At 65.3% G+C, this 27,753-nt stretch overlaps 3 protein-coding genes across 9 annotated transcripts in view; 1 reads left to right on the top strand and 2 right to left on the bottom strand.

Annotated features, from left to right (window-relative positions):
- Positions 1-4,004: 4,004 nt before the first annotated feature.
- Positions 4,005-13,132, bottom strand: RNF166 (ring finger protein 166). Of its 3 annotated transcripts, none has more exons than XM_068528948.1 (6): positions 12,935-13,132; positions 7,844-8,000; positions 6,502-6,614; positions 6,037-6,136; positions 5,844-5,951; positions 4,863-5,010 (listed from the first exon to the last, which is right to left on the bottom strand). In XM_068528948.1, exons 1-6 carry the CDS (start codon positions 13,087-13,089, stop codon positions 4,945-4,947), a joined length of 699 nt encoding a protein of 232 aa, XP_068385049.1. In that variant the 5' UTR covers positions 13,090-13,132; the 3' UTR covers positions 4,863-4,944. The 3 variants fall into 3 exon arrangements, with proteins under 3 accessions (XP_068385047.1, XP_068385049.1, XP_068385048.1); XM_068528947.1 differs by having other exon boundaries at positions 6,037-6,151; positions 12,935-13,131; XM_068528946.1 differs by lacking the exon at positions 6,037-6,136 and having other exon boundaries at positions 4,005-5,010.
- A 212-nt stretch (positions 13,133-13,344) lies between these two features.
- CTU2 (cytosolic thiouridylase subunit 2) lies at positions 13,345-21,341 on the top strand. Of its 2 annotated transcripts, none has more exons than XM_068527752.1 (15): positions 13,345-13,456; positions 14,088-14,162; positions 17,422-17,500; positions 17,632-17,691; positions 18,422-18,482; positions 18,839-18,948; positions 19,086-19,342; positions 19,470-19,515; positions 19,793-19,924; positions 20,193-20,284; positions 20,367-20,470; positions 20,572-20,704; positions 20,833-20,902; positions 20,997-21,055; positions 21,141-21,341. In XM_068527752.1, exons 1-15 carry the CDS (start codon positions 13,398-13,400, stop codon positions 21,214-21,216), a joined length of 1,413 nt encoding a protein of 470 aa, XP_068383853.1. In that variant the 5' UTR covers positions 13,345-13,397; the 3' UTR covers positions 21,217-21,341. The 2 variants fall into 2 exon arrangements, with proteins under 2 accessions (XP_068383853.1, XP_068383852.1); XM_068527751.1 differs by having other exon boundaries at positions 19,470-19,605.
- PIEZO1 (piezo type mechanosensitive ion channel component 1 (Er blood group)) overlaps positions 21,314-27,753 on the bottom strand; it is a 55,117-nt gene continuing 48,677 nt past the window's right edge. For 2 of the 4 annotated variants that reach the window (XM_068527747.1, XM_068527750.1), the window contains exons 34-51: positions 27,522-27,694; positions 27,319-27,404; positions 26,914-27,105; positions 26,567-26,825; positions 26,306-26,494; positions 25,830-26,091; positions 25,491-25,614; positions 25,265-25,412; positions 24,969-25,183; positions 24,678-24,836; positions 24,450-24,597; positions 22,893-23,081; positions 22,695-22,787; positions 22,443-22,615; positions 22,246-22,368; positions 22,091-22,170; positions 21,821-22,010; positions 21,314-21,738 (exon numbers count right to left, since the gene is read on the bottom strand). In XM_068527747.1, the coding sequence (XP_068383848.1) occupies positions 21,489-21,738; positions 21,821-22,010; positions 22,091-22,170; positions 22,246-22,368; positions 22,443-22,615; positions 22,695-22,787; positions 22,893-23,081; positions 24,450-24,597; positions 24,678-24,836; positions 24,969-25,183; positions 25,265-25,412; positions 25,491-25,614; positions 25,830-26,091; positions 26,306-26,494; positions 26,567-26,825; positions 26,914-27,105; positions 27,319-27,404; positions 27,522-27,694 (3,053 nt within the window). In that variant the 3' untranslated portion in view covers positions 21,314-21,488. Of the gene's footprint in view, positions 21,739-21,820; positions 22,011-22,090; positions 22,171-22,245; positions 22,369-22,442; positions 22,616-22,694; positions 22,788-22,892; positions 23,082-24,449; positions 24,598-24,677; positions 24,837-24,968; positions 25,184-25,264; positions 25,413-25,490; positions 25,615-25,829; positions 26,092-26,305; positions 26,495-26,566; positions 26,826-26,913; positions 27,106-27,318; positions 27,405-27,521; positions 27,695-27,753 lie in introns of those variants that run through there. The other 2 variants (XM_068527748.1, XM_068527749.1) reach the window with 2 other exon arrangements.

Below are 27,753 nucleotides of genomic sequence, written 5' to 3'. Positions count from 1 at the left end.
GGCTCGGCCGTCCCAGGACTCTGACAGGGGCCCCCGGTGTCAGCGTGTGGCGTGTTTGTCGTGGGAGGGTGGGTGTGGCTGGACCTCCTGCCTTGGGGCATCCCCGCTGCTGCTCACGGTCGCGGACCCAGCGCTCCAGCTCCCGGCACATGGGCAGATTGGTGGCCAGTGTGCATTTGGTCACCCCCAGAAGGGGGACTCCCAGCTGCTCCCAGCGGCCTGTTCCCTCTTGGGTCCTGGTTGTCGGAGGTGATTTTGGTTCTTAAATGGGGGTTCAGGGAGGGGACGCTGACCCTTCCCCCACAGCCGTGACACACAGTAGAGCCCCAGACGCTGAGCCCGGGAAGGTGATCTGGGGGCTGAGGAGGGATGCACGTGTGTGCACGTGTGTCAGTCTCGGGTATGTGCGTGTGTGCAGGTCTGCGCCCTGATGTGCACACGCACACGGGTGTGCACACGCGTCTGTGTGTGCGTGTGAGGTCGCAGGAGCGGTTCCGTGCGATACAGCGGTCAGGCGGCAGCGGGTGGGCCCAGGGCCCGGAGGGGAGAGTCCGTGGGCGCACGGCTCGGGTCCCAGCTCCGGACCCCACACCATCCTCTCGGAGCTCCTTCCCTGTCCGCGTGTGGCGCTGGGCCCTCGTTCCCAGAAACTTGCTGGAGAGACCGGAGGGTCACGGGCTGCGCAGCTCTCTTCTCCGGGACCGGAAGGGGCCTGACGTCCCCGGAGCTCCCGCCGGCACCTCCAGGTCAGGTCCCGGCCCCTGGCGGCGTGGTGGGAGCAGCACAGACACAGACCACGGACGCTGGGCGCGGAAGCTTTGCTGGCGGGGGGTTGATTGTGCACCGCTGGGGAGGTGGCCTCAGGCCCACTTGTGTGGTGGCAGCTTTGGGCCTGTCGGTCCCTGCTGCCTTGTGGTGAGTGAGTTCAAGGATCCTTCCTGGGCGCGTGTTTCGCGGGCAGACGTGGGGAGCCCCGGTGTGTGAGGGTCCAGAAGGAGGCGCCGTGGCCTGGGCGTCAGCACCGGGAGACTGCCGCCCGACCGCCCGCTGTGTCCCGAGGGTGCGCCCTCCCTGCTGGGCCGCAGGCCTCAGGCCCCATGGCTGCTTGGGGGCTTGTCGAGGTGCGGCCCTGGGGCCCTCCACTGGTCCTAAGGGCTCAGAACCTCTTTCTTCCCCTGTGGAACGGGGGCAGCGAGCTGGCAGGAGGTGGCCCCACGCCAGGGGGACCCCGAGGCCCCACCCGAGGGGTGAGGGGCGGGCCTGGCCCTCTGCGGCAGCTGGGCTCCCCGTGCCTCCCTGGACGAGGTAGGAGGAGTAGACGCGCGTGTTCGCGGTTTGCTGCCAGGCCCCCGGGCACACTTGTATTTCCTGAAGGCATGGCTGCTTTGCAACCCCCGTGAGGGGCCGGGCCTTTTGGGAGGCCCCTCCGCTGGGGGCTGCGTGGCCGCGCCTGGCCTCTCCGTCCACCCTTCTTCACTCAGCGCCTAGAGCTCGGAGGCGCGGCTCCTGCAAGACCCAGAGGTGACACCTGTGGCCAGTCCTCGGGGGCCCTGGGGCCAGTGAAGAGAGCGGCCTGGGGCAGGCGCTCGTGCTCTGGGCACCCTGCCTTCAGGAGTGCTGGCTGCCTGTCCCCCTCCTGATGGCCGAGGTCACAGGTTCCCAGGGACCCGGCGGCGCCGTCTAGGCGGCAGGGTGTGTGCGGACCCCCCAGGCCGTTGTGTGACTGGGGGAGGAGAGGGTGTGCGGCCCCCCGTCAGGGAAGCCCTGGAGTCGCTCGGGTCCGGGCCTCCCACCTCCACCTCACCTTTCATCCAGACTCAGAGCGGCGTCCTGCGGGCTTCAGCCTGAGGTGTCCTCGCCGGACGCTGCGGCGTCTGCCGAGATCTAGCTCCCACGCAGCCCCACAGCGCGTCGGGGCTCGCCCGGTGCTCCGCCCTGGCGTCCGTCCTGGACGCCGAGTCGCCGAGCGGCCCCGTGCGTCCTGGGCCCAGGGCGGAAGGGACGAGATCAAGGCCACGTGTGGGTGCTGCCCTGTGGCTCTTGGCCTCCGTGGCCTCTGGGGGGGGCCTGGAGGGGGCTGAGCTTGGCAGGCGTCCTCGGGCGGGGGAGGGGGCTAGCCACCAGCCTGTGCTCCTGGCTCCGCCCCTTCTGGGGCCCCACTGTGGCCAGGAGCCCTCGGTGATGTGGTGACGTGGTGGGTGCTGAGGCCTCCACAGGGTGAGACGTGGGGACAGTCACCGGGCGTCACCTCCTCGAGGGCACCGGTGGGGTCAGGACCTGCCGAGACAGCCGTGAAGCTCTCCCCAGGACTCTGTGGACGCCGAGGGTCACGACGGACGGGTGAGGGCAGCACCATCCTCCCCCAGGCAGCGGGCGGGCAGCGGACAGGCCTGGCTGGCGCCCAGGTGGTGAACAGACAGCTGTGCTCTGAGGGCTGGAGGGTTAGCTGGGGATGGGATATGGGCCCGAGTGACAGCCCAGAACCACAGCCGCTGCACGTCCCAGATGAGATGTGCTGGCAGCGCCGGGGGAAGAAGCAACACGTCCTGGACGAGGGGAGGGCAGCCGGGTACAGGGGAGGGTCATGGGGCAGTGAGGTGCTAAGCTGGGGGTGGGGGAAAGGAGACGGGGCAGCGTCTGCACCTGGCATCTGGAGCCTGGCTGTCCCAGCGCTGCCACCACTGGCTCCAGGCCCCAGGGGACTGGCCAAGGCCACCCTGAGGCTCCCCTGGGTGCTGATGGGCCCTCATCCCTCTCCCCACTCGGTGAGGCCTGGGAACGTGGCCTTGAGTTTGCACTTGGGGGCCGTGTGCCTGGCAGGCTGGTCGGCAGGGCAGGGCAGGAGGTGCACTTCCCTGGCGGCCGAGGTCCCAGCTCCCCCATCCTCCTGCAGGAGGGGGACTTCAGCCACACCCTTCCTTTCCCGTCAGCCCCGGGGGAGGCTGAGGCTGGGCCCGGGTGGCCCCCCGGGGACCATGTCACGGGCCTTCTTCTGGAAGGCGGCAGAAAGGACAGGCTGGCAGGTGGCATCCTCGGCTGGTGGGGTCAAAGAGCGGTCAGAGGAGAGGGTGGGCCAGTGGCTCCTAACAAAGGGTTCTGAAGGGGGGTAACGCACCCCAGGTCACAACTCTTCTCTCGTGGAGACTTTTGCTTGCCCGGCCCTGCCACGGTCGAGCTCAGGAGATCCGCTTTCTCCATAGAGGAAGGGTCCAGAACACTACGTGGGGAGGCAGACAAGGAGAGCGAGGCAGGGGCTTGGCCTCGCTCTCATGACCAGCCACCTGGGCACAGCCCAGCAGGTGATTCTTGTCAGCTTTTAAAGGCCTGTGGTGACTGGGAACAGCCGGGGCCCATGGCACTGATGGTGGCCCGAGACCACCGTCCCTGGGTGGATGTTTCAGAGGAGGGCCAGGTGCCGGCCTGGGGAATGAGGGCACACGCTGGGGCACCAGGCAGGCTGCCCGGGGAGGCAGAGGAACGCCTCGAGCCAGCAGTGGGGAAAGCGGCTGCAGCACGGGGACTTGGCGGGGGACGACAGTGGGGCTTCACCCCAATGGCATCCCAAAGGCCACCTGTAGGCCACCACGGCCACCTCTGGGCCCCAGCACCAGCCCCATTCAGACCACCCCGGCCAGGGGAGCTCAGGACAGTGCCAAGCCTGCCGGCCTCAGGTGGACCCCATCCCAGGACGAGGAGGTGAGCGCCGCTGCCCAGGAAACCTTGGCCCGGGCTTGTCGCAGGGAGAGGTGGCCAGGCCGGCAAGTGAGGGCACAGGTTGAGGGGAACAGGGTCTGGGGGGCGGTCAGGACCAGCAGGGGCCGCGGCCCAGCTCATCCCAGACGCGGAAACGGCCTCCGCGGGGCCCCGAGGCCAGCTGTGCTCTGAGCTGGAGCTGCCTGGGGACAGACACGTGCCCGCGGACCTCGAGCGGAGGACGGTCCGATGACCGCACTCTGGCCCTCTGCCTTTAGTATTCACTGAAGGAAACGCACCAGCCAGGTCGCTAGAGATGCTTTGAGACATTTTATTTAAATTTTTTTTAAAGACAGCAATAATTTATGCCATGAACCAAACGAGGGTGCCAGTGAGCATCTTCTGAACTGCCTGGTCACTGCCCCGGCCCCCGCGCTCTGCCACTGCTGGGGGTGGCCCTGCCGGGGGCAGGAGGTGGTCAGCTTTGGAACAGTGACAGCAGGGCCGAGGCCAAGACCCAGGCGGGAGGCCAGGAGCAGACACAGCGCCACTGCAAGTGGCCGGGCGTTGGGATTTCTTCCCGTTGTTATCACAGTGACCCTGGGGAACGGCAAGGGGACCTGGGGACGTGGCCACCTCGGTCCCCGCCCACAGCGATTGCCCCGTCTCTCCTCCCCTCCCCCTACCAATCCCACAACCATTCGTTTTTTATTGTTTTTTTTTTTTAAAAATATAATTTTGTAAACGTTCCATAAAAATACTATTATTCCTAGTCAAACACAGATATTGCAATATGAAGGGTAACTGCTCTGTCTTTGCTCTAGAAAACGTGAAAAGGTCATCACACCGGATAACATAGAAAAGTGTGGAACCTCTAGGTATCACAAAAGCCAGTACCGAGCACGCGAGGGGGAAGCGTTGCCAGGTGCTGGGCCGGGGCACCCTCCGCGCTTCCCTGCTCAGTGCCGGGGCCTGTGGACGCGGCAGGGCCTGAAGGGTCCTCTCTGCAGGGAGGACATCATGGCTTTGAGACACAGACAGTGGCCACACTCCGTCCCAGTGGCCGGCCCCCCGAGGCCACCTGCTCAGCCCGAAGCACCGAAGAGCCGGTGACGACGGGGCCGCGGCCTCTCCTCCTGCAGCACTGAGGCCCCCACGGCCCTCGAGGCGCCTTCCCAGGCAGGCCTGGGCCGCAGGAGCCGGCGGGGCCTGTCCCTCGAGGCGGGGGGGGCTGGGCCAGTGGCCGCGCCTTCAGTTCTCGGAGAGAGACAGGGCCAGGGCGGCCTGGAAGGCGGCCTCCTCGTCGATGCTGTAGTCCTGGAAGACAGGGAGCGGAGCTGGGCCGGGGGCGCCGGGGCCTCTCAGGGCGAGCCCCCTGCCCTGGTCCGGTCACCTCACATGGACCGGCTCTGCCGCGTCCGGTCTCCCCGCCCCCCTTTGGCCCCGCACGGTCCCGGGGTCCCGGGCGCTGTGTGGTGAACGCTCTGCAGGGATGGTCTGGCTGCCCTGAAGCCCACACAGCGAGCCGCCCCGAGGACACCACGCCCAGTGACTGAGGGCTGGGCGGGCTGGGCGCCCGGAATCGGAGCTGTCCTTTCCCCTCAGACTCAAGAACGGGGCTTGAGATGAGCAGAGAGGCCAGGGATCCCCGTGGCATCCACCCATCGGGACCAGGCACAGGCGGAGGAGAGGAGGGGTCGAGTCCACAGGGTCTGGTGCCTGGAGGCTGGAGGCTGGCGGAGGACGAGCATAGCAGGGCTGGGGGCGCACAGGAGGGGAGGGCCTGCAGGAGGGTCTGCAGGTGGGGACCGCAGGTGGGAGAGGGAGAGGAAGAGCCGGAGTTTTTCCCGGCGACAAAAGTCCCCGTGGCTCTTCCCCGCGGGAAGGGCCTGTCCCCCGTGGAGGGGTCTGTGTGCCGAGGCCCTGGTGCAGAGCTGGGGAGATGGTGGCCCTGCGATGGCGCCTCCCCGAGAGGAGGCCCCGCGTGAGGAGAGCTCGCTGGCCCAGCGGTGAGGGACCCGCAGGACAGGGGGCCGCTGTGGGCCTGGTCTGCACAGCCCCAGAGCCCCCGGGCCTCTAGTGGCCACGTGGACCTGCCCGCCACCGGCACCGGGGGAGGGGGAGGGGGAGGGGGAGGGGAGGGCACCCACCACGAAGGTGTCGTAGGAGAACTTGTGCCGGTGGAGCAGGTGCTGCAGAAAGTTGGCGCTCTTGTAGCTCGGGTCGCCCCAGGGCATGGCCGCGCAGATGGGACACACCTGCGACAGAGCGGGCCGGTGAGCCTACAGGGCCTGGGAGGGCCGGGCGCGCGGGGCCAGGGTCCCGGCGGGCGGGCGGGCTCACCACGCGGTTGGGGTCGCCGCGGTGGCCGTCCACGCAGTGCTTCACCAGCTCCTGCTGGTCCAGGTTGCGGGCACCACAGTAAGGGCAGGCGAAGGTGGACCTGTTGGGGACGGCGCTGGGGCAGGGTGGGGGGTGAGTGGCACTACCCACCTTCCTACAGCCCGGCCGGCTCGCCCTCCCCTGCCCTGTGGGCCGCAGCTGCCGCGGAGCCCTGCCCCCTCTGCACCTCCCGCCGCCTAACCCCGGGCCCCCTGCTTCCCCGACGCGGCTGCCCACCCTGAGAGGAGGTGTCTGACCAGCCCCAGCCTGTCTGGGGACTGTGCGTCCCTGCTGGGAGGTGAGCCGTGGGGGCCTGGCTTGGGCCCTCCTGGGGTCCCCTACCTGCAGGGGGCGAGGCCCCACCGCCCACCCCGCGAGGTAGGCCCGGAGCTGCCCCACGGAGGGGGCCCCGGCGCGGTGGCCCACCTGGGGATGGGCTGGGACGTGGGCACCACGGGGACGAACTTGGGGCAGTTGGCCATCTGCTCCTGGACCTTCACGCAGGAGGCAACGTGCACCCTCATCTTGGCCAGCGCCACCTGGGGAGGAGAGAAGGGGAGGGGCCGGGCAGCGGGGCTGGGCCTCTGGCTCCCGATGCCCTGGCCCAGCAGCGCTGCGGAAGTGGGGCCCAGAGGCCGAGTGAGGGAGACACAGACTCCGGACCCGAAGGCGGCTGAGCCGCACCCAGAAGCAGGTGCTCACGGCTTCATGCTGGGGCCGTGCGGGGGGCAGTGCGCCTCCGGTCCCTGGGGAGCTGCAGGCGAGGGGCGGCCCACGAGGGGACAGGGAGGGTGTCTATTTGGGAAAAAATACCCCTTGTAACGGGAGCCAGCAGGCAAAATTCTGGACAGTCGAACGTCCAGCAAACTCTTTACCAAGAGGTAGGAAACCGAACAAGATACAAGCTTCTTGGCTGCCCGCGTGGCCCGCTCTGGCCGAAGGCTGGAACTGGCTCAGCGCAGGGCAGGGGAGGGTGCGCCGGCTGCAGAGAGCAGGCAGGAATGACCGGGAGGAGGAAGGGGCCCGGCAGCCCTCCCGGGTGGCGCACACAGGAACCTAGTTCCCAGAACCGGGGAGGCGGAGAGGGAGCAGGGCGGACAGCCGCCTCCATGCGGGGTCCTCCTGATGCCGGCCCGGCCCCCGGTTCTGCCCAGGGTTGGGGACACTGAGCGAGCCTGCCCCCCGGGCCCGCACGTGTGGACGGAACCGAGGCCAAGGGTGGGGGCCGCCTCACACCAGAGCCAACAGCCTGCTCCGCTCTCATGCCGGGAGGGAGGGGCACGTGCGCCTGAAGGAGGCCACGGCAGCCCCTCACAGCGAGCTCAGGGCGGCCACTGGACAGTCTGACCTTCGACCTTGAGGATAAAGCAACAGGGCTGCTGCCTACTGTGAAAACTCGGAAGAACTCGTTAACCCGAGCGATGGCAAAATCTGAAAACCTAAGTTCAAACTCCGTTGCCGGGCTGGGTCCCCCACCAAGTGGTGTGCCCGCCTGAGGGGGCAGCGGGTGCGGGGACAGGGTGTGCGGGCCGGGCCCCATTGCGGTCGCCGCCTGCAGCGCGAGGGTCACTGGGGTGTCGAGGCTGCATCAGGGTGGGCTCAGCTCAGCCTGTGTCCCTGCGCCAGCCACAGCCCGGAGCCCGGGCCACACGCAGGGCCCGCAGGAAGCGAGCGGAGCGGCGGGCTGCTCAACAGGGAAGGGAGGTGGCCCGTGCCCAGCTCCCCTGCGCGCCCATCAGAGCCCCCCGGGCCAGGGAGGCTGCGGTACCTTCTTACTGCAGCCCCGGCAGGGTGCCTTGTAGGACGAAAGCTGCTTCTCCACGTGGGCGGCCTTGTCCACTTTCTTGGGGTCGAAGGGCAGGCGGCACAGTGGGCACAGGGGGGACGGCACCTGCAGGCACGGCTGGAGGCACTCCCCGCAGAACCTGCAGGGCAGACGTGGGCCTGAGGGCTGCGCTCCCCTCCATCAGCAGTAGCTGCTGGGCCTGGGTCCTACGGGCTGGATGGGCACCGTCTGGCTAGAAGATGACCCAGGTCCCTGCCCAGCCGTGGGCTTCTGGGACCCTCCTGCCGATCCTGCGATGAGGGCTGAGCTGCAGCTGTGACCCCCCAGGTCCCATGCTGGCCCCGCAGCCCTGGTCCCGGCAAGAGCTCTGGCTGCAGGAGGCCCAGGGCCCAACTACCCAGTGGTGATGACGCCACCTCAGGGGACTCCAGGACAGCATGGGGACCTTGGAGACCCTCCACCCACGAAACTCTGGGGAGTAAAATCACTGACAGTGGTGAGAGGAAACCGCAGGGCCCCAGGGCCCAGGACTCATTGGATGGAGCAGGGCCAAAGCTGGCCAGGGAGTGTCACCAGCCTTGGGACAGTGCCCTCTCCCCAGGCAAGAAGGGCTCTGGCTCGGCCTGAGCAGAGGCGTAGTGGCAGAAGGGCTGTGCCCCTCTCGGCCCTGAGCTCTTGGCCACGTCCCTGGAGACGCCATGGCGTGAGGTACAAGTCCCGGCACCCCGTGTGTGCTTGGCCCCGGCAGCTGGCGTTTACAACCACCCCAGTGCTGAAGAGCGTGCACTGCCCGGTGGGCAGTGGGGCAGCGGGTCGAACACTCTGAGTGGGGGCAAGAAGGGCCAGGAGCCTGACCGCAGAACCAGCTCGGTCCACCTCTGCAGGAAGCGCCAAGGGGACCGCTTAGCAGAGACGGGAGCCGTGGAGTGGAGGCTCCACGGCCCAGAAGAGCAAGCGCTCGGCCCCACGAGAAAGGCGGCAACTTGGCGGCCTGCAAGAAACCCGCGAGGTGTCGGGGTGTGCACCGCTCTGCGTGCGTCTAGCAGGCTGGGCCTGCGGGACGCGAGGACGTTCCCCGAGCACACGGGTGGCTCAGCTGAGCTCAGGGGTCCCTGTCCTTTTGCCTCAGACTTTCACGTCTTTGTGGGAAGAGGCAGCCGCGGGTGACGCCGAGGCCCTCCTCCTGCACGCTGGCTTCCGTGCAGCCGCCACGGGCTCGTCACCATGGGTGTCGCTCTTTGTACACAGGAAAGGCCAGGCTGGGCCTGAGGCCCATCAGAAAGTGCAGGGTTCCTGCCCACCCGTCACTTTCCGCACCTGTCGAGGGCCCACCAGGCGCTACCAGCAGCGCCCACCCCTTGGTGCTCCAGCAAGTCCTCCAGGGCCGTCCCTCTCACTGGTCTTAGGAGCCAACTGGCCTAGCAGCTGGGGCAGGCCTCGCGTGTCGCCCTGTCACTGGAGGAAAGTGCTGGCTCCATGGTCACCACGGGGAGGCCGGGGGAAAATCCGCACAGGGGCGCTCACGGCAGCACCGGTCACGAGAGCCGTGGAGCCAGCCCAGTGTCCACTGACGGGCGAGGGACACAGAGAAGGTGGCCGACCCTTACGATGGGACACCACTCAGCCCAAAGGGAGCGTGGCACGGATGGATGCTGGCGCTCAGATGACCCCGAAGACGTGCTCCATGAAATAAGCTGGTCACAAAGGCCACATGGTCTATGAGAAACGTCCTGAATGGGCAGATCCACAGAGACAGGAAGCAGACCAGTGGTCGCCGGGGTGGGGGTGGGCATGGGGTTTCTTTCTGGGGTGATGAGGGCGTTCTGAGACGGACTGTGGCGAGGGCTGCTCGACGCCGTGGCTGCCCCAGGAACCAGCACACTGTGCGCTGTGAATGAGGGGTGGTGTGCCCTGGGGCTGTGGCCCTGGAGCACACTCAGGACGAGTCGGCCTCGGGTCGAGGTGAAGGGTGCCTCCAGCAGGGGAGGCAGGGAAGCTGCGTCTCGGGAAGCAGGGCGGACCCTGCCTGAGCAGCCCGCCCCACTGCTGGCCTCTGTCTGGGCCCCTGAGGAGCCCTACGCAGAACCAAGTGCCCCGAGGCCCCTCCCCCTGCAGGCACTCCCTGCTGCCCCAGCTCTGCGCCCCCAGCACAGGCGCAGGGGAGCCGAGCCGCCTGGGACCCAGGGCTCTCGGGCCGTGAGCTGGAGGGACAGAGGCCTTGAGAACCCTGAGCGGAGAAGCCCGCTCCTGGCCTGGCAAAGCTCAGCGTCCCGGGTCTCTGCGGGCACTGGTGCAGGAGTGCTAGGTGCTGTGGCCGCTGAAGGTGCCACGGGGAGATGGGCTGTGAGGCTGGCCCGGTCTGGCAGCCTGAGCTCCAACCTCGGCTTTGCCACGACACTTGGGAACTGCACCCGGCCGCTGTGCTCTCTTTTTCCTTGTACAGAAAGAGTAACAGCACCTGCCTCCCAGGGCTGTGCAAGTGGGGAGGACTCAGAAAGCGTGTCAGCACCATTCCCTACGAGTCTCCTTAAACACGAGAATTTCAATTTTTCTACAACTTTTGTTCGTAAACAAATTGCATGTGGGGACACTTCAGCACAGGGACAGTGTGACAACACTGACCAGAGGGAGTGACAGAAGAGGTACAGAGGCTGGGGGCAGCCCCGGCGGAACCAAACACTGGCCCTCAGGGAGGCCTCATCAGAGGGTCAGCAACAGCTGGACAGGGCTTCCCTGGTGGCGCTGTGGTTAAGAATCGCCTGCCAATGCAGCGGATGCGGGTTCGAGCCCTGGTCTGGGAAGATCCCACATGCCGCGGAGCAACTACGCCTGTGCGCCACAACTACTGAGCCCGCGTGCCACAACTACTGACGCCCGTGAGCCACAACTACTGAGCCCACGTGCCTAGAGCCCGTGCTCTGCAACAAGAGAAGCCACCGCAATGAGAAGCCCGCGCACCGCGATGAAGAGTAGCCCCCGCCCGCCGCAACTAGAGAAAGCCCGCGCGCAGCAACGAAGACCCAACGCAGCCAAAAATGAATAAAATAAATAAATTTTTTTTTTAAAAAAAGAGGAAGCCATACAAGGCTAAATTCCTTTATAAAAAGAAAAAAAACAGCCGGGCAGCTTCTGGTTCCGGATGTGGCTCACCGCCCAGGCCGTCCCCTGAGTGTGACAGATCACTGGCTCTGTCTGGGGCCCCTGGGGACTTCATGGGAGCGCTTCCACACTCTCTACCGAGGCACCTCCTGCCTCTGGGCTCCTGCTCAAAAGCCCTCCCTGTGACCTGTCCCCTTCTGTCTCGTGCCGGAGCATGAGTCTCGGCCCCTGGCAGGGCTGCTGTCACCTCCAGAAAACCTATGTTGTGGAAGGAGACTGCCACAGTTAGGGAGCTGGGGGTGGGGGTGCGGGGTGGATAACCAGACCACCAACAGACTTTTTAGAAGGAGAGATGTGAGTCTTTAAATCTTTCACGTTCATTTGCACACATGCCTTCAAAACACCGGAAAAGAAACTTATGGAAAGTAAGAGGCAGAGATGGAACAGCCAGGAGGTTTGTTTACACCAGCAGGTAGAGCCAGGGAGAAAGTCTTTTTAAGGCAGAAGCTGAAGAAGAGGCTCTTGCAGGACCAGCCTCAGAAACAGGAGAAGAGGGGACAGATTCTGCCAAGAAGAGCACGGGGGAGTGGGGTTTATAGACGAATACGCTTGCACAGCAGTTTGTGTATTTCTGTATTCTGAAAACCACCTTTTAAGAAAAGACTTATTTGGAAGAATAGAAAACAGATTTGTGCTGACCAGAGGCCCGAAACCCCACAGCCCAGGGCTGGGTGAGTGTTGATACCAACCCGAAGCCCAGGAAAGGCTTTCTAAAATTGGGCCTGGGACAAGCACTACAGCTCTCTCAGTGATGGGCTGGAAGAAGCTGAACACACTTGACAACACCCACTGCTGTGTGCTGACGAGAGCAGTGCTGTGCAGGGGCTGCCCCTGCGGAAACGCCACACGCAGCATGAAGACGTGAGGCACAGTGCCTTCAGGACAAGTCAGCGGTGCTCTCCCCGTGTGGGCAGGTAGGTCCCGGTGCTGCCTGCCAGTTTGTGTGTGTGTGTGTGAAGGCTTGCTGGCTCCTGACACGGTTCCTGCCACCTCCCTGGGTGATGAGCAGCACACACACCCAGCGGTTGCAACTCCCTCTTTGTATCAGGAACCTTCCAGGTCATCTGCCTTTGTGTGCAGAATGTTCAAACACCGAGCCTGGGTGAATCTCGGCCCCACCTCCTCAGCAGCTCTGCTGGCAGCGAAGCCCTCCTGCCCCCTCTCCCCACCCTGCTAATTTCACTCAAGAGCTGTATTATTCAGCCACTCCAGAGAGTTGGAGAGCCGACACCGTGATCTCAGCCCCCTCCTAAACAGGCTGGCAGCTCCCAGAAGCCTTGAGTGCAGCACTTGGCTGGGAGGAGAGCCACATCCTCAGGTTTCTGTTCCTGAAACAACCCGGCCCTGACACAGCTGGAAACCCTAGCAAGATGTGTGGCATCTTGTCCCCCGAGGGCCAGCCTGCCTGGCTGCTCAGTGATCGATGTGACCCAAGTTCTCCATCAGAACAAAACAGCACCAGACTCCAAACAAGCCCCTGCCCAAACTTTAGGGAACTCCTCTGCAATCAAGACAAGCAGACAGCGGGTCCAAAAAAGAGTTGACGGCAAAAGGCACAAGGCATTTATTTACAACTGCCCACCCCAGTCTCCACGGGACCAGATGGAAGGCGACCGGCGCAGAGGTCGTGCCCGCTGCCCTGTGAGTTCCCGGGGAGGCTCATCTATGCCGTCAGCGGCCCCGGGCACTGCCCGTTAGAGACCGGGCAGGGCTGCAGGTCGGTCCTGTCTGCCGACGGGGTGATCGGATCGACAGCCCGGGGCGGGCGGGCGGGCAGGAGGCTGGGCTGAGGCGGATGGACGCGCCCAGAGGGCAGAAACGGCGCTGCGCGAGTCCTCGCGCGCCAAGGCGGCTGCAGAGCCCTCCCCGCAGCGGCGGCCGACCCCGCGGCCTCCCGGAGGCCGGCGTACTCACGTGTGTCCGCAGCTGCCGATGGCCACGGGCCGATGGTAGACTTCCAGGCAGATGGGGCAGCTGTACTGCGCCTCCAGGCCGCTGTCGCCGCCCGCGGGCCCGCCCGGCGGCTGCCGCTGCTGAGCCGAGGCCACCAGGCTGCGGAACATCGCCATCCCGGGGCCCGGCCCGCCGCCGCCGCCGCCGCCGCCGCCGCCGTCGCCGCCCCTGTCCCGGCCAGGCCCGGCCCGGCCCGGCCTGCACGTCACGGCCGCGCCGGCTCCGAGTTGACGTCATACGGAGCGCCCGCCCCCGGCCCGCGCGTCATGGCCGCGCCGGCGCCTAGATGACGTCATACGGAGCGCCCGCCCCTCGCCCGCGCGTCACGGCCGCGCCGGCGCCTTGGTGATGTAGTCAGGGCGCGCCGCCGCCGCCGCCGCCGCTGCTGCCGCCGCCGCCGCGTGTAACGCGACACGGAGCAGCCATGTGCGAGGTGGGCGAGGACTATCGGGCGCCCGCGGGGCAGCCGCCGCCACGGCCCGGGTAAGAGTTGGGCGGCCGCACCCGCCGCTTTCTTTCCGGCGCTCCCGCAGACGGCGAGCCCTGCCCCGAGGGGCCGGCCCGCGCTTTGCGCTCAGGGCCCCGGGAGGCCAGGAGACTTCCGAGGGCGGGGCCCAGGAGCCCCGGAATCTCAGGTCGGGGATGGACCTCGCTCCGCAGCACCCGGAGAGTGCCTGGCAAGCCCGTGGTAAACACTGTGCGCTCTCGCACCTCTAATTCTTGCAGCCAGTGGGACGGCTTCGCCGCTGACCAAGCTGTCCTTACAGGGAGGCGAGGAAAGTCGGTCTCCCTGTCCCTTCTACCCACTGGCTCCACTTCTCCCTTCCAGGGCCGCAGAGAGCGAGTTGTCTGTCTTGTGCCAGGCCCTGAGAGATTGAGCCCAGTGAGCTCGCTTTAACAGACTGAAATCTCTCTAGGGCCCTGGTCTTTCCCCAGAGTGGTAGTTTGGATAAGATACAAGCCGTGGTTTGTGTGGTGCGGCGCCCCCGCCCGCCGCCGCCAGTGACCTCTCGTACAACAGCTTGGGGTGAGAAACAGGCTACGGTCTCCCTGAAGCCCCCGGGAGAGGGGTGTAACCTGTGTTCCTGTTCTCTCTTCCCCCCCACGTCTCAAGCCGTGAGCAGAAATGTGTGAAGTGCAAGGAAGGCCTGCCTGTCGTGGTGATCCGAGCCGGAGATGCTTTCTGCAGGTGAGGCATGGAGGTGGCAGGCGACCTGGTACACACGGTCTCACTCAGTAACCAGGACTGCCCTCTATCTGTGGCTTTGTCTTTTTTTTTTTTAATTAATTTTATTTTTTATTTATTTTTTGCTGTGTTGGGTCTTCGTTGCTGTGCGCGGGCTTTTTCTAGTTGAGGTGAGCGGGGCCTACTTTTCATTGCGGTGTGCAGGCTTCTCATTGTGGTGGTTTCTCTTGTTGCAGAGCACGGGCTCTAGGCGCGCGGGCTTCAGTAGTTGTGGCACGTGGGCTTCAGTAGTTGTGGCTCACGGGCTCTAGAGCGCAGGCTCAGTAGTTGTGGCACACGGGCTTAGCTGCTCCGCTGCATGTGGGATCTTCCCGGACTAGGGCTCGAACCTGTGTCCCCTCCATTGGCAGGCAGATTCTTAACCACTGCAGCACCAGGGAAGCCCTGTGGCTTTGTTTCTTGCTTTTGAAAGCATCTTACCACTTCACTCCTGATTCTGACGTCCTGCTGGCATGTCTGTGTGTGTGCAGGTTTCCTGTGTGAGTGCCATTCTCCCATCATCCAGCCATTGGTCAGGTGGCAGGAAGGTATTGATGGAGCTTAGGGGGAGACTTGGGAGTGAAAGTGCAGCGTGGGTGCGGGAAGAGCTCTTTGGGGCAGCTGGAACGCATATAGGGGCAGATTGGAGCAGCCTGGGGTCTCTGGCAGGTGCTCTTCATGATGCTGTTTGACTTGTGAGAGAGAGAGAGGGATGGAAGGTGGGCTGTAGCCTTCTCCCAGCTCTGGGAGGACCTTTGGACAGCAGGGGCTTATTCCCAGAGAGGCCTGAGCATATTCCGTTTTATCTGACGCTCTCTGTGGCCCTGTCACATCGCCCTTGAATCATAACTTCCAATGTCTGATCACGTTCACTGGATTCATAGCTCCACAAGGGCAGGGCCTGTCTCCCGTTTTATACCTAGGGATTTCTGGTGACGTTGCATGCTTTGCATAGCGAACGAACGCATGTTGAATCAGTGATGGGCTCACATTTTTAAATTGGTCTTCCAGAGTACTGGCCTCTGCTTTCTAAGTTTCCGAAAGAGAAACCGAAGGGAGGGAATAAGTTGTTTTCCCCAGACTTTCTCATACCTGCCTATCTTTGGGGGGGCCTAGTAGACTTGGTGTGTGCCATCAGGAAATACGTTTTAGGCGAGGAAGTCACTGCTTTAAGCACGTAAGAGCATCTAGAAACGATTATCTCTCCAGTCTGCTTGGAGAACTCACAGGTAAGAAGAGAGGCCACAGTGACTCCTTCTGGGCCCAAAGCTCCCCCTCCCCCGCTTGCTTAGTCCCGGGAAGAGGTGGGAGGCTGATTTTCCAGGTTGCAGGTTCTGGCAATCTACGTTTTGAGCAAGTTTCCTCAGTGACGGAGAGGTTCAGCATGTCGGAAACCCTGGCCTTGCCTGACCCACAGGGTGCATGTGGTTTCAGGAGGCTAGTGGTGCTGGGGAGACATGGGTGCAGCAGCCACGGGGTCCTCTCTGCCGCCCTGAGCATCTGTGTCTGCTTGAGGAGCCTCCCTGGGCCCTGACCTTCCAGGAGTCACTCCCATGGCTGGTCTCCTGGGGTCCCTGGAGCCCCAGTGATTTGCTGCCAAAACCGAGTTGAGTTACCATCCACAGAGGTGCCTCGGGGTGTTTGGTCGGCAGTTCGTAAGTGGTGCCTGCTCGGCGCTGGGGGGACTGCTGTGATACCAGCACGTCCGCACAGGAAGAAGGAAGTAGATGTGGGGGCAGAGCCCCAGGCTTGGGGCCGCTCCCCTGGGGCCGTGCTGCTCCGCCTTGGCTGCCTGTTGGGGAGCGAGCTTGCTTTCTCTCTCGCTCTCTTTCTTCCTTCCTTTCCCCCCCTTCCCTTTCTTCCCTTTTTTCCTTTCCTTCCTTCTTTTCTGCCTCTCCGTCTCTCTTTCTCCCTCTTTTTTTTCTCCCTTTCTTTCTCTCTCCCTTGCGTTTCTCCTTTCCTTCCTTCCCATCTTTCTGTCTTTTCGTCTCTCTCTCTTTTTCCTTTCTTTCTTTTCTTCTTTCTTCCTTTTCTTTCTTACACTTTTTTCTTTTTTTTATATACAGCATTTGTTTATTTATTTTGGCCGTGCCGGGTCTTAGTTGCGGCATGCGGGATCTTCATTGCAGCATGCAGACTTCCTGGTTGTGGCATGGGGACTTCTTAGTTGCCACATGTGGACTCTTAGTTGCGGCATGTGGGATCTAGTTCCCCGACCAGGGATCGAACCTAGGCCCCTGGCATTTGGAACGTGGAGTCTTACCCACTGGACTACCAGGGAAGTCCCCGTTTGTTTGTTTCTTTTTTCCCTCCCTCCCTCTTCTCCCTTCCCTTCCCTTCCCTTCCTTCCTTCCTTCCCTTCCTCTCATCCCGTGCGGCTTGCGGGATCTTAGTTCCCCAACCGGGGGTTGAACCTGGGCCACGGCAGTGAGAGTGCCAAGTCCTAACCACTGGACTGCCAGGGAGCTGCACTGGGGAGCTTTTAGACGTGGGTGCCTGGGTCTCACCTGATACATCCTGACGTGGTCGGCCTGAGTGATTCTCATGTGCGGCCAAGGCTAAGAACTTCTGACCTGGTGAGCCCCAGGCTCAGCTGGAAGGCTGACCAAGAATGCAGAGTTCCAGGCCCTGTCGAAGTTATGGTTCTCCGCGTTTGTGGGAGCCTCCTGGGCATTTCTAGAGGCCAGTGTGGGCCTTTAGGATGCTGGTCCCCTGACCCCACAGCCTGCTCAGTGCCTCCCCATGGGGGTCTTGGAAGGGGTCAGCTCCTCTGCCTAGGGAAGGGTCAGGGTGGCCTTGCCCTGTGCATGCCCTTCCATCCCTTCCGCCAGCTGGGCCTTCCTGAGTAGCTGCAGGTACAGGAGCTGCCTGGGCTCTGGGCCCCTCAGGCGTTGGTTCACAGTGGTGAGAACTGGGGGGCGACCCAAGCGGGTGGTGAGAACTGGGGGGCGACCCAAGCGGGCCTTCCTGTGTGATGTGAGGCTCATCCTGGGGCAGCCACAGTTGGTGAGAACCCCTCAACCCTAGCTCCCCTCGCCAGCCTTTGGGCGCAGCCTCGACGTCAAGACACTGCTTTGAAGGGTGGAGGTTGCGAAAAGAGAACGTCACCCGGCGGAGCATCAGGCCGTCCTCCTACGAGGCAGGGGCGGACAGCTTCCCCACCCTCGTGGCGGGCGGGTGGCCTGGGCAGCGTTGCCGCAGCTGCTGGTGGTCTGTGTTGCAGGGACTGTTTCAAGGCGTTTTACGTCCACAAGTTCAGAGCCGTGCTTGGAAAGAACCGGCTGATCTTCCCGGGGGAGAAGGTAGGGTGTGGCGCCCCCTCCCGCAGGCGGCCTGTCCCAGCCACATCCCGCACGCCTGGACTCGGGGGGTGGCCTCACGTCCAGGGACGTCCGTGGGCGCGGTGCCTCTGGTGATGTTGCTTCTCCCCCAGGTGCTCCTGGCGTGGTCCGGGGGGCCTTCGTCCAGCTCCATGCTCTGGCAGGTCCTTGAGGTACGCCTGCACGCCATCCTCCTGCGCCCAGGCTGTGCCCGGCCGAGCTCCCGGGTGGGGGGCTGGCACCGAGGAGAAAGGCCCACTCTCCAGCTAGGACGCCCGAGGGCTCTGGGACGTGTGCATAACGGGCACAGGCCCCGGAAGCGGTGTCCGGAGTGCCCAGCCACGTCCCGGTTTAGCGCCCCGTCCCTTTGCTGGACTGCGTTAGAAACACGTTGCTGGGAAGCCGTGTGTGCCACGCCAGAGTGCCCCTCAGAGTGTCCCGGGGCCCAGGGCCCTCCCCGCAGTCCTGGTGGTGTGTCAGGACGGTGAAACGAGCAGGCATTTCAGCGGCCTAGAGGGCCTGGTTCTGGTGGGGGTCAGGGTGGCTTCCCTGAGAAGTTTGAGGGGAGACCCGGAGGAGCCGGGGCGCGGCCGGGTGGCGGAGGGGCGGAGAGACTGGCGGGGGGCATGGGGGCGGTGCCCTGGCAGGCCCAGCTTGGGCGTCGGAGGCCTCGGCCCGCGTGGGACACGCACGGATTCCCTGGGCTCTGTGAGGGGCTGTGGGGCAGTCTGTCCCAGGGCTAACGGGAGGCGGCCCAGGGCTCCGGCACAGCGCTTCTGTGCTTGGCCTTCTGCGCGCGCCTCCTGGTCCCCTAGCCCCGGCCGGAGGGTGCGAGAGCAGCGGCCCGCCCGGCTCTGTCCAGTGCCTGGCTGCGGACCTGAGGCCCTCTCATGTCCACCCCAGGGCCTGAGTCGAGATTCTGCCAAGAGACTGCGTTTCGTGCCAGGGGTTGTCTACGCCGATGGTACGTGTGGCTGCTGCTCCTCCCGGGCCGTGGCGCTCGGCTGGGCCCACTGATGGCTGGCGCTGTGCCCACACAAAGCCCTGGCGGGGGCGTTTCTCTCGAGACGATGCCCGTGTTCGACAGGCAGCACCGCTGCTGTCTTAAATCTCAGACCGTCCAGGATTGGGCAGGAGCGTCTGCCTGGCGTCTGTCACAGGGTCAAGGGCACTGAGTGAGAAGGGGGAGTTCGTTGCCCTTCTCTGCCCCCCTTCTCTCCCCAACCAAAACAGAGAACCCACCAGCCACTCTGAAAATGCCCTCCAGGGTGCAACGGCCTTGGCCCTGACCTTACTGTCCTTTCTGCCTGCGGTTCTCAGAGGGAGCAGCCTGTGGCCAGAGCCCGGAGGACAGAGCAAAAACCGTGGCCGAGGCGAAGCTGGTCTTGCAGAGCGTCGGCTTCCCGTGGCACATTGTTGCCTTGGAAGAGGTGGGCAGGTTGTCCCTGTTGGAGTGCCTGGGGGTGGCTGCTGGGTGTCCACGAGGGGTGCCGGCCTGCTTCCCCCACGTGGGGTGGGCTGGCCCTCACGCACTCCCCGCCCCCCCTCCCCCAAATACACACACAAGGTGTTCAGCCTGCCGCCCTCTGTGCTGCGCTGCTCTGCCCGGGAGCCGGTGGGGACCGAGGGAGCCTATAAGGCGGCCGTGGGCAGTCTCCTGCAGCAGCAGCACGCCCTGGGCGAGGAGCAGCAGAGCCTGCCCTGCCCCCCGCGCCTCCCGATCCAGGCTGGGCCACCCACAGCCGGCCAGACTGAGGCTCTGTCCACACTGTTCAGCTCAGTGGAGACGCTGACGGCCAAGGAGGAGCTTCTGCGGACACTGCGGTGAGTCCCCTGCCACCGCAGGGTGCCAGCCCCGTCCCCCCCACCCGGTTCCTGAGACCCTCTCTACCCTGCCCCCCGGAGTTCTGGCCCTCCCTGGGCCCCTGAGACCCCCTGCCCTGCCCTGCAGGACCCACTTGATCCTGCACGTGGCCCGGACCCACGGCTACTCCAAGGTGATGATGGGGGACAGCTGCACCCGCCTGGCCATCAAGCTCATGACCAGCCTGGCACTGGGGAGAGGGGCCTTCCTCGCCTGGGACACGGTGCGCCTGCAGGCTGCCCAGGGCCCCGTCCCCACCCTCCTGGCCCCTTTCTCCACGCAGTGTCTCCTGAGTCGGGTTGCCCGTGAGGCAGGGGGAGCCCGTGACCCCCCAGCTGGCAGGGAAGGGGGGGGGTGCTGTGAGCTGGTCAGCTGCGGGCGGCAGGGAACGCTGTGCCCCCCACCCCCAGGGCTTCTCAGACGAGCGACACGGCGACGTGGTGGTGGTGCGGCCCATGCGCGAGCACACGCTTAAGGAGGTCGCCTTCTACAACCGCCTGTTTGCCGTCCCCTCCGTCTTCACGCCGGCCGTTGACACCAAGGTCAGCGGTGCCCGCGCCACGTGTCGTGCCCTCCGGGAAGGGGGGGGCTCTCGGGGGAGGAGGGTGCCCAGCTGGGGGTCATGCACGTGGGGGAGGGACAGTGGGGCAGCATGACCTTTGTCAGGGATGCTTTGTCTAACGACAGAGACGCTTTGGAGCAGGGACCCTGGCTGGCTCCACCGCAGACCCTCGGGCTGGTGGTGTAGAGAAGCCCGTGCTCCCTGCTCTCAGGAGGCCCTGACCGGCCCCTTTGTCCCATTGCTCCTAGGCCCCCGAAAAGGCCAGCATCCACCGGCTGATGGAGGCCTTCATCCTCAGGCTGCAGGCCCAGTTCCCCTCCACGGTCAGCACGGTGTACAGGTGGGCGTGTGTGGGTACTGGGAGGGGTGCCTGGGAGGGAGTGGAGCCCCCCAGCCGACGGTGCCCTGTCCCCCACCCCCAGGACGAGCGAGAAACTGGTCAAGGCGCCCAGAGATGGCTGTGCTGCCGGCACCCCCGGCCCCCGCTGCCTGCTCTGTATGTGCGTGCTGGATGTCGACACTGCTGGTGTGTCCTCGCCTTCACAGGGTGCCGGGGGAGGGGCACCGGTGAGCGGGTGTTGGGGTTCCGCGGCCCCCGAGGTCCCCTCAGCTCCTCTCTGCTTGCAGACAGTGCCACAGCTTTTGGGGCTCAGACCTCCTCGCAGCTCCCCCAGACGCAGCCCCCCATTGCACAGGCTGAGGCGCCCACCGTGTCCTGCTGCTGCACCAGGATGGGCGGGGCCCGGCACTGCTGCAGGACGTGAGTCCCTGCCTTGTCCCGTCAGCCCCACCCGCCATGGTCGGCACCTCGCGGCTGCACGGGGGAGGGGGTGCCCTCGGGCCCTTGCTGAGGGCAGAAGCGGCTCTCAGCGCATTCTGCTCACGCAGGGAGGAGGACCCCCGGGCCCGTGTGATTGAGCAGCTGTGCTACGGCTGCCGTGTGAACATGAAGGACTTGGTGAGTGGAAGCCCCTCTCCCGGGTGAGGGGGCAGGCGGGCACTGGCCTGGGTTTGTGCCGCGCAGCCCTGGCACCGTCAGCTCTCTGTTGCAGCCCTCCCTGGACCCCCTGCCACCCTACATCCTGGCCGAGGCCCAGCTCCGCAGCCAGAGGTACTGCCCGCTCTGCTGGGGGTGGGCGGGGGGTGGCTAGGAGGGGTCCTTCCGGGTCTCGGTTCCCACCGTGCGGCTTCCCCAGGGCCGAGGCTGAGCAGATCCAGGAGTACCTACTGGAAGACCGTGAGGACGAGGACGCACGGCCTGGCGAGAACTGAGCCCGAGGACCCGGCGCCTGGGCCAGGAGGCCCCGGGCCTCACCCTAGGCAGAGCAGGAAGGCAAGGATGGGCGGCTGGCCTGTGACCACCCGTCTGTATAAATAAAAAGGTTTTAATTAGAAAACTCTACAGTATGAGTGGGGAGGGGGCGCCGGGCCCCGCAGGGAGGGCGGGAAGAGACAGCAGTGCTGTGCCGGGCCGGGGGCCGCAGCTTCCGGTGACAGCGGCATCAGGGCCCGGGACGAGGCTCTGCCCCCGCCGGCCGGCGGCCCTAGTCCTTGTCACGCGTCCACTTGATCATGGTCTCCGGCGAGCGGTACAGGAAGATGAGTTTGGCGTACAGCTCCTCCTCCAGCTCCAGCTCCCGCGTCTCCCGCACCAGGAAGATGTCCTGGCAGAGCTTGAGGATGCGGTCCACGCACGGCAGCTCCTCAAACATGATGGAGTGCGAGATCTCGCTGAAGAAGCCGCGCACGAACTTGCCGATGACCAGCACGATGGACACATACAGCCCCATGATGCTGCAGGCGGGTGGGTGAGTGCGTGTCAGGGCTACGGCCCGGCCCGCACCCCAACCCCACGCCCTGGCCCCGCCGCACTCACCCGTAGCCGGCCAGGAAGCCCAGGCTGGGCGGGCTGACCTTGTCGCTGAAGATGACCATGGGCAGCAGGTTGCAGTCAGCCTGGCAGTCCTGCAGCTCGATGACCCACCACTCGAGGAAGCCGGCTGCCCCCGAGCCCACTCGCTCCCTGCGCAGCTGGACGCGCACGCCGAGGTAATCGGCCTCCTCGTCTGGGTCGGAACCAGGAGGCATCAGGCCGGCGCCGAGGCCACGGCCGGCACCCCCGCCCCAGCACCCCCGCCCCACTCACTGGGCTGCAGCTGCTTCACGGGGTTGGCTTCAGGCCCGTTGGGGGCACGGATGTACTTGGGGAAGAGGTGGGGGATGACCCTGCGGGGAGGAGGCCGGCAGGTCAGGCCCAGCCCAGCCCTCCCGCAGCCCCCCCGGCCCCCAGGCCCCACTCACACGGACTGGTCCGAGGTGCCCTCCAGCAGGCTGGCCAGCTGCCTCCGGGCGGTGCTGTTGGGGGCCAGGCCCAGGGTGTGCTTCTCGTTGGTGTACTCCACCGTGCCGCCCTTGGCCAGGTCCCTACGACAGCACGCGGTGTGACCCCCCACGGGCGTGCTCCCCACCAGCCCGGCCCCTCCTGTCCCGGGACGCACCTCTGGAAGTTCCAGGTGAAGCGCAGGGTGATGTCGGCGGTGCCGTTATACAGCTCCCGTTTCATCTGCGCCCGGCTTGGCGGGCTGATGCGCCAAAGCGCCCCGGAGCTCCCCTCGATCTGCGCCGTGACGATGTCCTCGGGGCCGTACTGGCTGATGAACTGCATGGCCAGCTGGGTGGAGGGCGGCACCTCAGCGGGGCGCAGCCAGGCCCCCTCCCATCCCGGCGTCTGCGTTTGGGGGGGCACTCACCGGGTGAGGGTCAAACTGCTTGGACAGCTCCTCGTAGGCCTGGTGCGTGAAGGGCACGATGGACGGCTGCTGGGCGCTCATGGTGAACAGGGGCTGGCGGTGGGGACACGGTGACGTGGCGCTAGGGGAGCTCCCCCGCCCCAGGCCACCAGCAGCCACGGGAGGGCGAGCTCGCCTCCCAGGCAGGGGGCTGCTCACCTCGTAGCCACCCAGCTTGAGGGTGACGGTGACGTCAGTGGGCTGGTTGACGACGCCGACCACGGACCGCACGAGGGACATGAAGAGCAGCGGGAACCAGATGATGGCCACGAGGAACAGGATGATGAGGCCGCCCATGCCGTACTTGACGATCTTCTTCTTCTTCTGCCCCTTGGGCTGTGGGTATCTCTGGGGGTGGGGGACATGGGGCACACAGGTCACCCGGCGCGCCTCTGCGCCGTGCCCTGAGCAGCCTGCCTCCCCGCTCTGTGGCGGCGGGCGCCGTGCTCTCAGGCTCCCCTGTGGCCCCCACGAAGTCGAGCCTTGACTGAGCGTTGAAGCCGTGGCAGTGAAGACGGGTGGGGACTGGGGAGTAGAGCCCAGAGCCAGAAACAGACCCTTCCTTGGCGACTCTGCAGAGGAGTGGCTGGACGCCCACATGCCGAAGAGTCACGTTGGGCCCTTAAAGCCTCGGCAAAAGTGAACTCGGACCTAAGACCTAAAACGGTAAAAGCCTTCAGGGCAAATCTCCCTGAGAAGGATCTAGTGTTCGGAATACACAAAAGAACTCTCACAACGATAGAAAACCACCCAAGTAAAAGCCGCCAAAAAATGTGAACGGATGCGTCTCCAAAGGTGATACACGAGTGACCGACAAGCACAGGAAAAGATGCTTGACATTATTAGTCACCCGGAAATGAAAGAACCGCGGTGAGAGACCGCCTCACCCCTGCCAGGACCGGTGAGATCAGACAGTAACAAGTGGGCAGGCAGGATGGCCCCCCCCCCCAGCAACACCCACGCGGCTCCTCGGAAGGGGAGCCTGGAGCCCCCCGAGGTGCTGAGTTCCACTCCTAGGTGTGCACCAGGAGAAAAGCGGGCCTGTGGCCGCAGTTCTGGACGTGAATGGCCGTGGGGGCGTTTTTTAGGACACCCAGAAGGCTTATTATGGTGGAATACTACTCAGCCCCGAGAAGAAATGAAACCGTGACATGGCTGCGTGGATAAACCTGGGCCGCGTCGTGCTGAGAGAAGCCAGTCACGGGAGGCCACGTGTCCCGTGGTTCCACGTAAGTGGCACGATAGGAACAGGCACATCCGTGTAGAAGATGGACGGGGGCCAGGGGCTGGGGGCTGAGTGCTAGTGGGAGCGGAGCTTCGGTCTGGACGATGAGCACCGTCTTTAATTGTGCTGACGGCTGCGTAAGTCTGAACAGACTAGAAACCACCAAACTGGAGGTGTGTGAATTTTATCAATAAAACTGCTAAAAACTCCACAGAAACCCAGTTAACGTCTTAGTGCCCACACCATGACCCGTGCTAGTGAACCAGGGCCCGAGAAGCCAGGCCTCTCCTGCCCGGCGTCTGCTCAGGCCCCTCTGTGGCTGGCCACCCCAACACGGCCACATTCACTGTCCCCTCGGAGAAGCCCCTTCTGGCCTCCAGGAAGTTTTCAGGACGATGCGCTCTCACGTTTCGTGGGCTGTGAACCCCAGGAGGGACCCCAGTGGGGAGTGACCAGTGTCCCCTGCTACCCCCGCCTCGGGGCCCGGGCACCTTTTCTGTCTCTCGGCTGCACTTGATGATGAAGATGTTGGCATAGATGTCCTCCACGCACATCCAGTTGGACAGGGACAGCGTGGTGTCCGTCCACACCCAGTCCATCACAGCCCGCAGCTCCACCAGGAACGGCACCAGCCGGAACCTGCCGGAGGCCAGGGCACCGTCACGCGGGCCGGCGGGGAGGGCAGCCCTGCCGCAGGTGCCCAGGCCAGCCACACTCACCCCTGGAAGAGGAAGAGGTTCAGGTGGTTGTACTTCTTGGTGAGGAAGTTGCCGAGGATGCGGGTGGGGTAGCCGCAGCGGATCTGGTAGGCAGACAGGGCGAAGTAGATGCATTTGACGAAGTACCACAGCTGGGCCACCGCGTTCTGGCTGAACATCCTGGACGGGACACGAAGCCAGGTCAGGGTGCCTGTCTCGAGGCCGGAGCTCCGAGGTCCCCGACCCACCCCTGCTTCTGCCGGGCACCAGCAGGAACGTCTCTCCAGGCAGGGCCTGAGCCCCGGCACCTACCGCTCGGTGACAGCGGGCAGGATGAAGAACATCCAGAGGTGCACGGCCAGCACCAAGACGACCTGGAAGGCCAGCTTGCCCAGCACGGTCTTGCGCAGGTAGAGGGCGCGGTCCACGACCATTGTGCCAAACTGGATCAGCAACATGACCAGGAAGGCCTCTGGCACCTGGTCGTCCGACAGGGAGGACGTGATGTCTGTGGCCGCCGAGTGCTTCTGTGGCGGGGGAGCAGAGGTCAGGGGCGCGGCCGCAGCTGTGGGGCCCTGTGCTCCTGGGGGCCTGGAGACCCGACTCACCCCAAAGGCCCAGAATCCGAAGATGATGATGACGAAGTCGACGACGTCGGCCAAGAACATGAGGGCGTAGACGTCGGTGGCCGCCCGGTACTGAGTGTGCAGGATGTCGTGGAAGAAGCGCCGCACCGGCCAGTACGTGCTCCGGACCCTGCAGGCGAGCCGCCTCAGTCCAGGCCCCGCTCCTCCCACCCACCCTGGCCTGGGCGCTCCCGGCCGGGTCACTCACAGAGACAGGCAGAAGCTCTGCAGCCGGAGCCCCAGGGCCCTCACTCTTTCGCGGGGGCGGCTCCGCCTCTTCTCGCTCTCTGCAGCCGCCGTCTCTGCTCCCACCTCCTTGCCGTCCTCACCTTCTGTGGGGGAGCAGCCGCTGCTGAGAGAGCCTACGGCACGGGGGCTGGGCCCAGCTCAGACTCCTGCCCGTCCCGAGACCCCCAGGGGCTGCCTTTGCCCCACCTCACAGACCAGACCGAGTGCAGGGAGAACCCCCCCTCCACCGAGGGACGCGGCTGGGGCAGTGGCTCCACTGGGTGGGCTGCGACGGCTGTGCGTGGCCAGGCCCTCGTACCAGTGGCTGCCCGTCCTCTGGGTTCTGTGCTCTCCTTCCTCCTCCTCCTGAGATGCAGGCTGACGCGCCTCTCGTCACGGGGCTCTGGGGGCGCGTCCTTTGCTTCCACCGGGATGTCGTCCTCAGTGGGGGCCCTGGCCGCCCCTGGCTCCCCGTGGGGTCCCAGCAGGGCCGGCTCCTCCTCAGCCCCCTTGTCCTTCCCACCACCCCTGTCACGCTCGTTCGAGAGAGGGTCCTCGTCGTGATCCCAGAGGCCGTAGCACTGTGGAGAGAGGTGGGGGGCTGGTGAGGAGGCCGGCGTGGCCGCATTGGGCAGCACACAGAGCGGGCGAGGTGGCCAGGCCCACGCTGGGCGTCGCGGCGTCCGGCCTGCCTCTTGGAGCAAGATGGCTGGGCGTGTGTGCGTGCGTTGTGTGCGACCGTGTGCGCTGTGTGCGTGAGAGGCGGCTGCCCTGCAGCAGGGCGCATGCGCTCACCAGCAGCTGGGCGCGGTGGAAGAAGAGCACCATGAGCTGCAGCAGGTCGTACTTGACGTAGCTGTCGCTCTTCTCCAGGCCCAGGATGCGTGGCGGGAAGTAGGGCTTGTTTTCGTAGCGCCGCAGCACGGCGTGGCTGTTCCAGGGGAAGAAGCCAAACTGGAACAGGTACTTGGCGACCACTGTGACCTGCAAGGGAGAGGGGTCAGCGGGGCGCCAGCCCCCGACCCGCACCCCCACTGCCAGCCCGGCGATGCCCACCTCGGTGAAAACAATGGCTGTCATCCAGAAGCGCTTGCTGGGCCGTGGGATGGACAGCGTGGCCCACAGGAAGACCAGCACGGGCAGCACCAGGGAGGCGGTCGAGGCGGTGACCATGTGGTTGAGGATGATGACGAAGTAGCAGAGCAGCTCCGAGTGGGCGGCCACGCACTGGTACACGGCCTCCAGCAGCCGCAGCGCGCGGCCCTGTCCTGCCGCGAACCGCTCAGCCTCCTCCAGCTCCGGGATGTGCAGGCACCTGCGGGGGGACCAGGCTCAGAGCCTCTGCGGCCACCAGGCAGGCCTGGGCCCACCGGCCCGCCCGCCGTACACCCCTCCCCGCGCACCTGTCCAGGAGCAGCTCGCTGGCTGTGCGCATTCTGGCGCGGCCGCCGGCGGGAAGCTCCCGGGAGCCGTGCAGCGAAGCCCCGGGCTCGGTGACCATCTCCTCGCTGCTGCTGTGGGTGTTGTAGCTGGTGCTCAGGGGGCTGCTGATGTCCTCGGTCACGCTGCTCAGTGGCTCCTCCGCCCCCAGCCCGCTGCAGGAGGGCAGGGTCACAAGGTGGCCTGCGCTCCCCTCGGGCTCTGGGGCGGGCCTGGAGGGCTTCGGGGTCTCTGGTGGATGAGCGCCCAGCCGGCTGCCTGCCCCTGTGCAGCAGCCCAGGTGCCGGGGCTGGACCTCACTCTGGGCCAAAGCCAGGCCGGCGGGGTGGGTCCCCGCTCCAGCTTGAGCCCCCAGACCCCTCTCCTACCTCGATGGTGTGCTCAGTGCATCACGGATCATTTCAGCTTCGCTGGCGTACAGCTGGTCCAGCACGTCCCGCCGCACCTCTCCGCCCTGCAGGGCGGCGAGGGGCTCAGGGCAGCCACGGTGGGCAAGAAGGCGTGAGGGGTGCCCTCAGTGGGCGTGGCGTGGAGTGCAGGGGGCAGGCCGGGGCAGGGGCGGCCCACTCACCCGGAGCAGCTCCTGCGTGAGCAGGTAGCGTTCCGCGCGCAGCACGTCGCTCGTGGCGCGGTGGTGCCGCGTGAAGTCGTGCAGCCAGCACACCAGCCCGTCCACCAGCGCCTGGCCCAGCACCCACAGGAGCTGCACGGTGCTCAGCGCGCGCTGCATCACGTGGCTGCGGCCTGCGGCGGGGGCGGGGCAGGAGGGCGCTGGAGGGACGCCTACTGGGAGACCCCCAGCC

The sequence above is a fragment of the Eschrichtius robustus genome, chromosome 19 (assembly GCF_028021215.1).
Source record: "Eschrichtius robustus isolate mEscRob2 chromosome 19, mEscRob2.pri, whole genome shotgun sequence".
In the NCBI taxonomy this organism is placed as follows: Eukaryota; Metazoa; Chordata; class Mammalia; order Artiodactyla; family Eschrichtiidae; genus Eschrichtius; species Eschrichtius robustus.
This window is presented reverse-complemented; position numbering and strand designations above follow the sequence as displayed.

What these genes read in the sequence shown, in the direction of transcription:
- CTU2 (XM_068527751.1), top strand. Translation starts at nt 13,398, where the DNA reads ATGTGCGAGGTGGGCGAGGACTATCGGGCGCCCGCGGGGCAGCCGCCG. An exon ending in GCCCGGCACTGCTGCAGGAC is followed by an intron (nt 20,705 to 20,832) that starts GTGAGTCCCTGC and finishes CTGCTCACGCAG; the next exon opens with GGAGGAGGACCCCCGGGCCC. An exon ending in GTGTGAACATGAAGGACTTG is followed by an intron (nt 20,903 to 20,996) that starts GTGAGTGGAAGC and finishes TCTCTGTTGCAG; the next exon opens with CCCTCCCTGGACCCCCTGCC.
- RNF166 (XM_068528946.1), bottom strand. Translation starts at nt 13,089, where the DNA reads ATGGCGATGTTCCGCAGCCTGGTGGCCTCGGCTCAGCAGCGGCAGCCG. An exon ending in GCCGGGGCTGCAGTAAGAAG is followed by an intron (nt 6,615 to 7,843) that starts GTACCGCAGCCT and finishes TCTCCTCCCCAG; the next exon opens with GTGGCGCTGGCCAAGATGAG. An exon ending in TCTCCTACGACACCTTCGTG is followed by an intron (nt 5,011 to 5,843) that starts GTGGGTGCCCTC and finishes CCTGTCTTCCAG; the next exon opens with GACTACAGCATCGACGAGGA.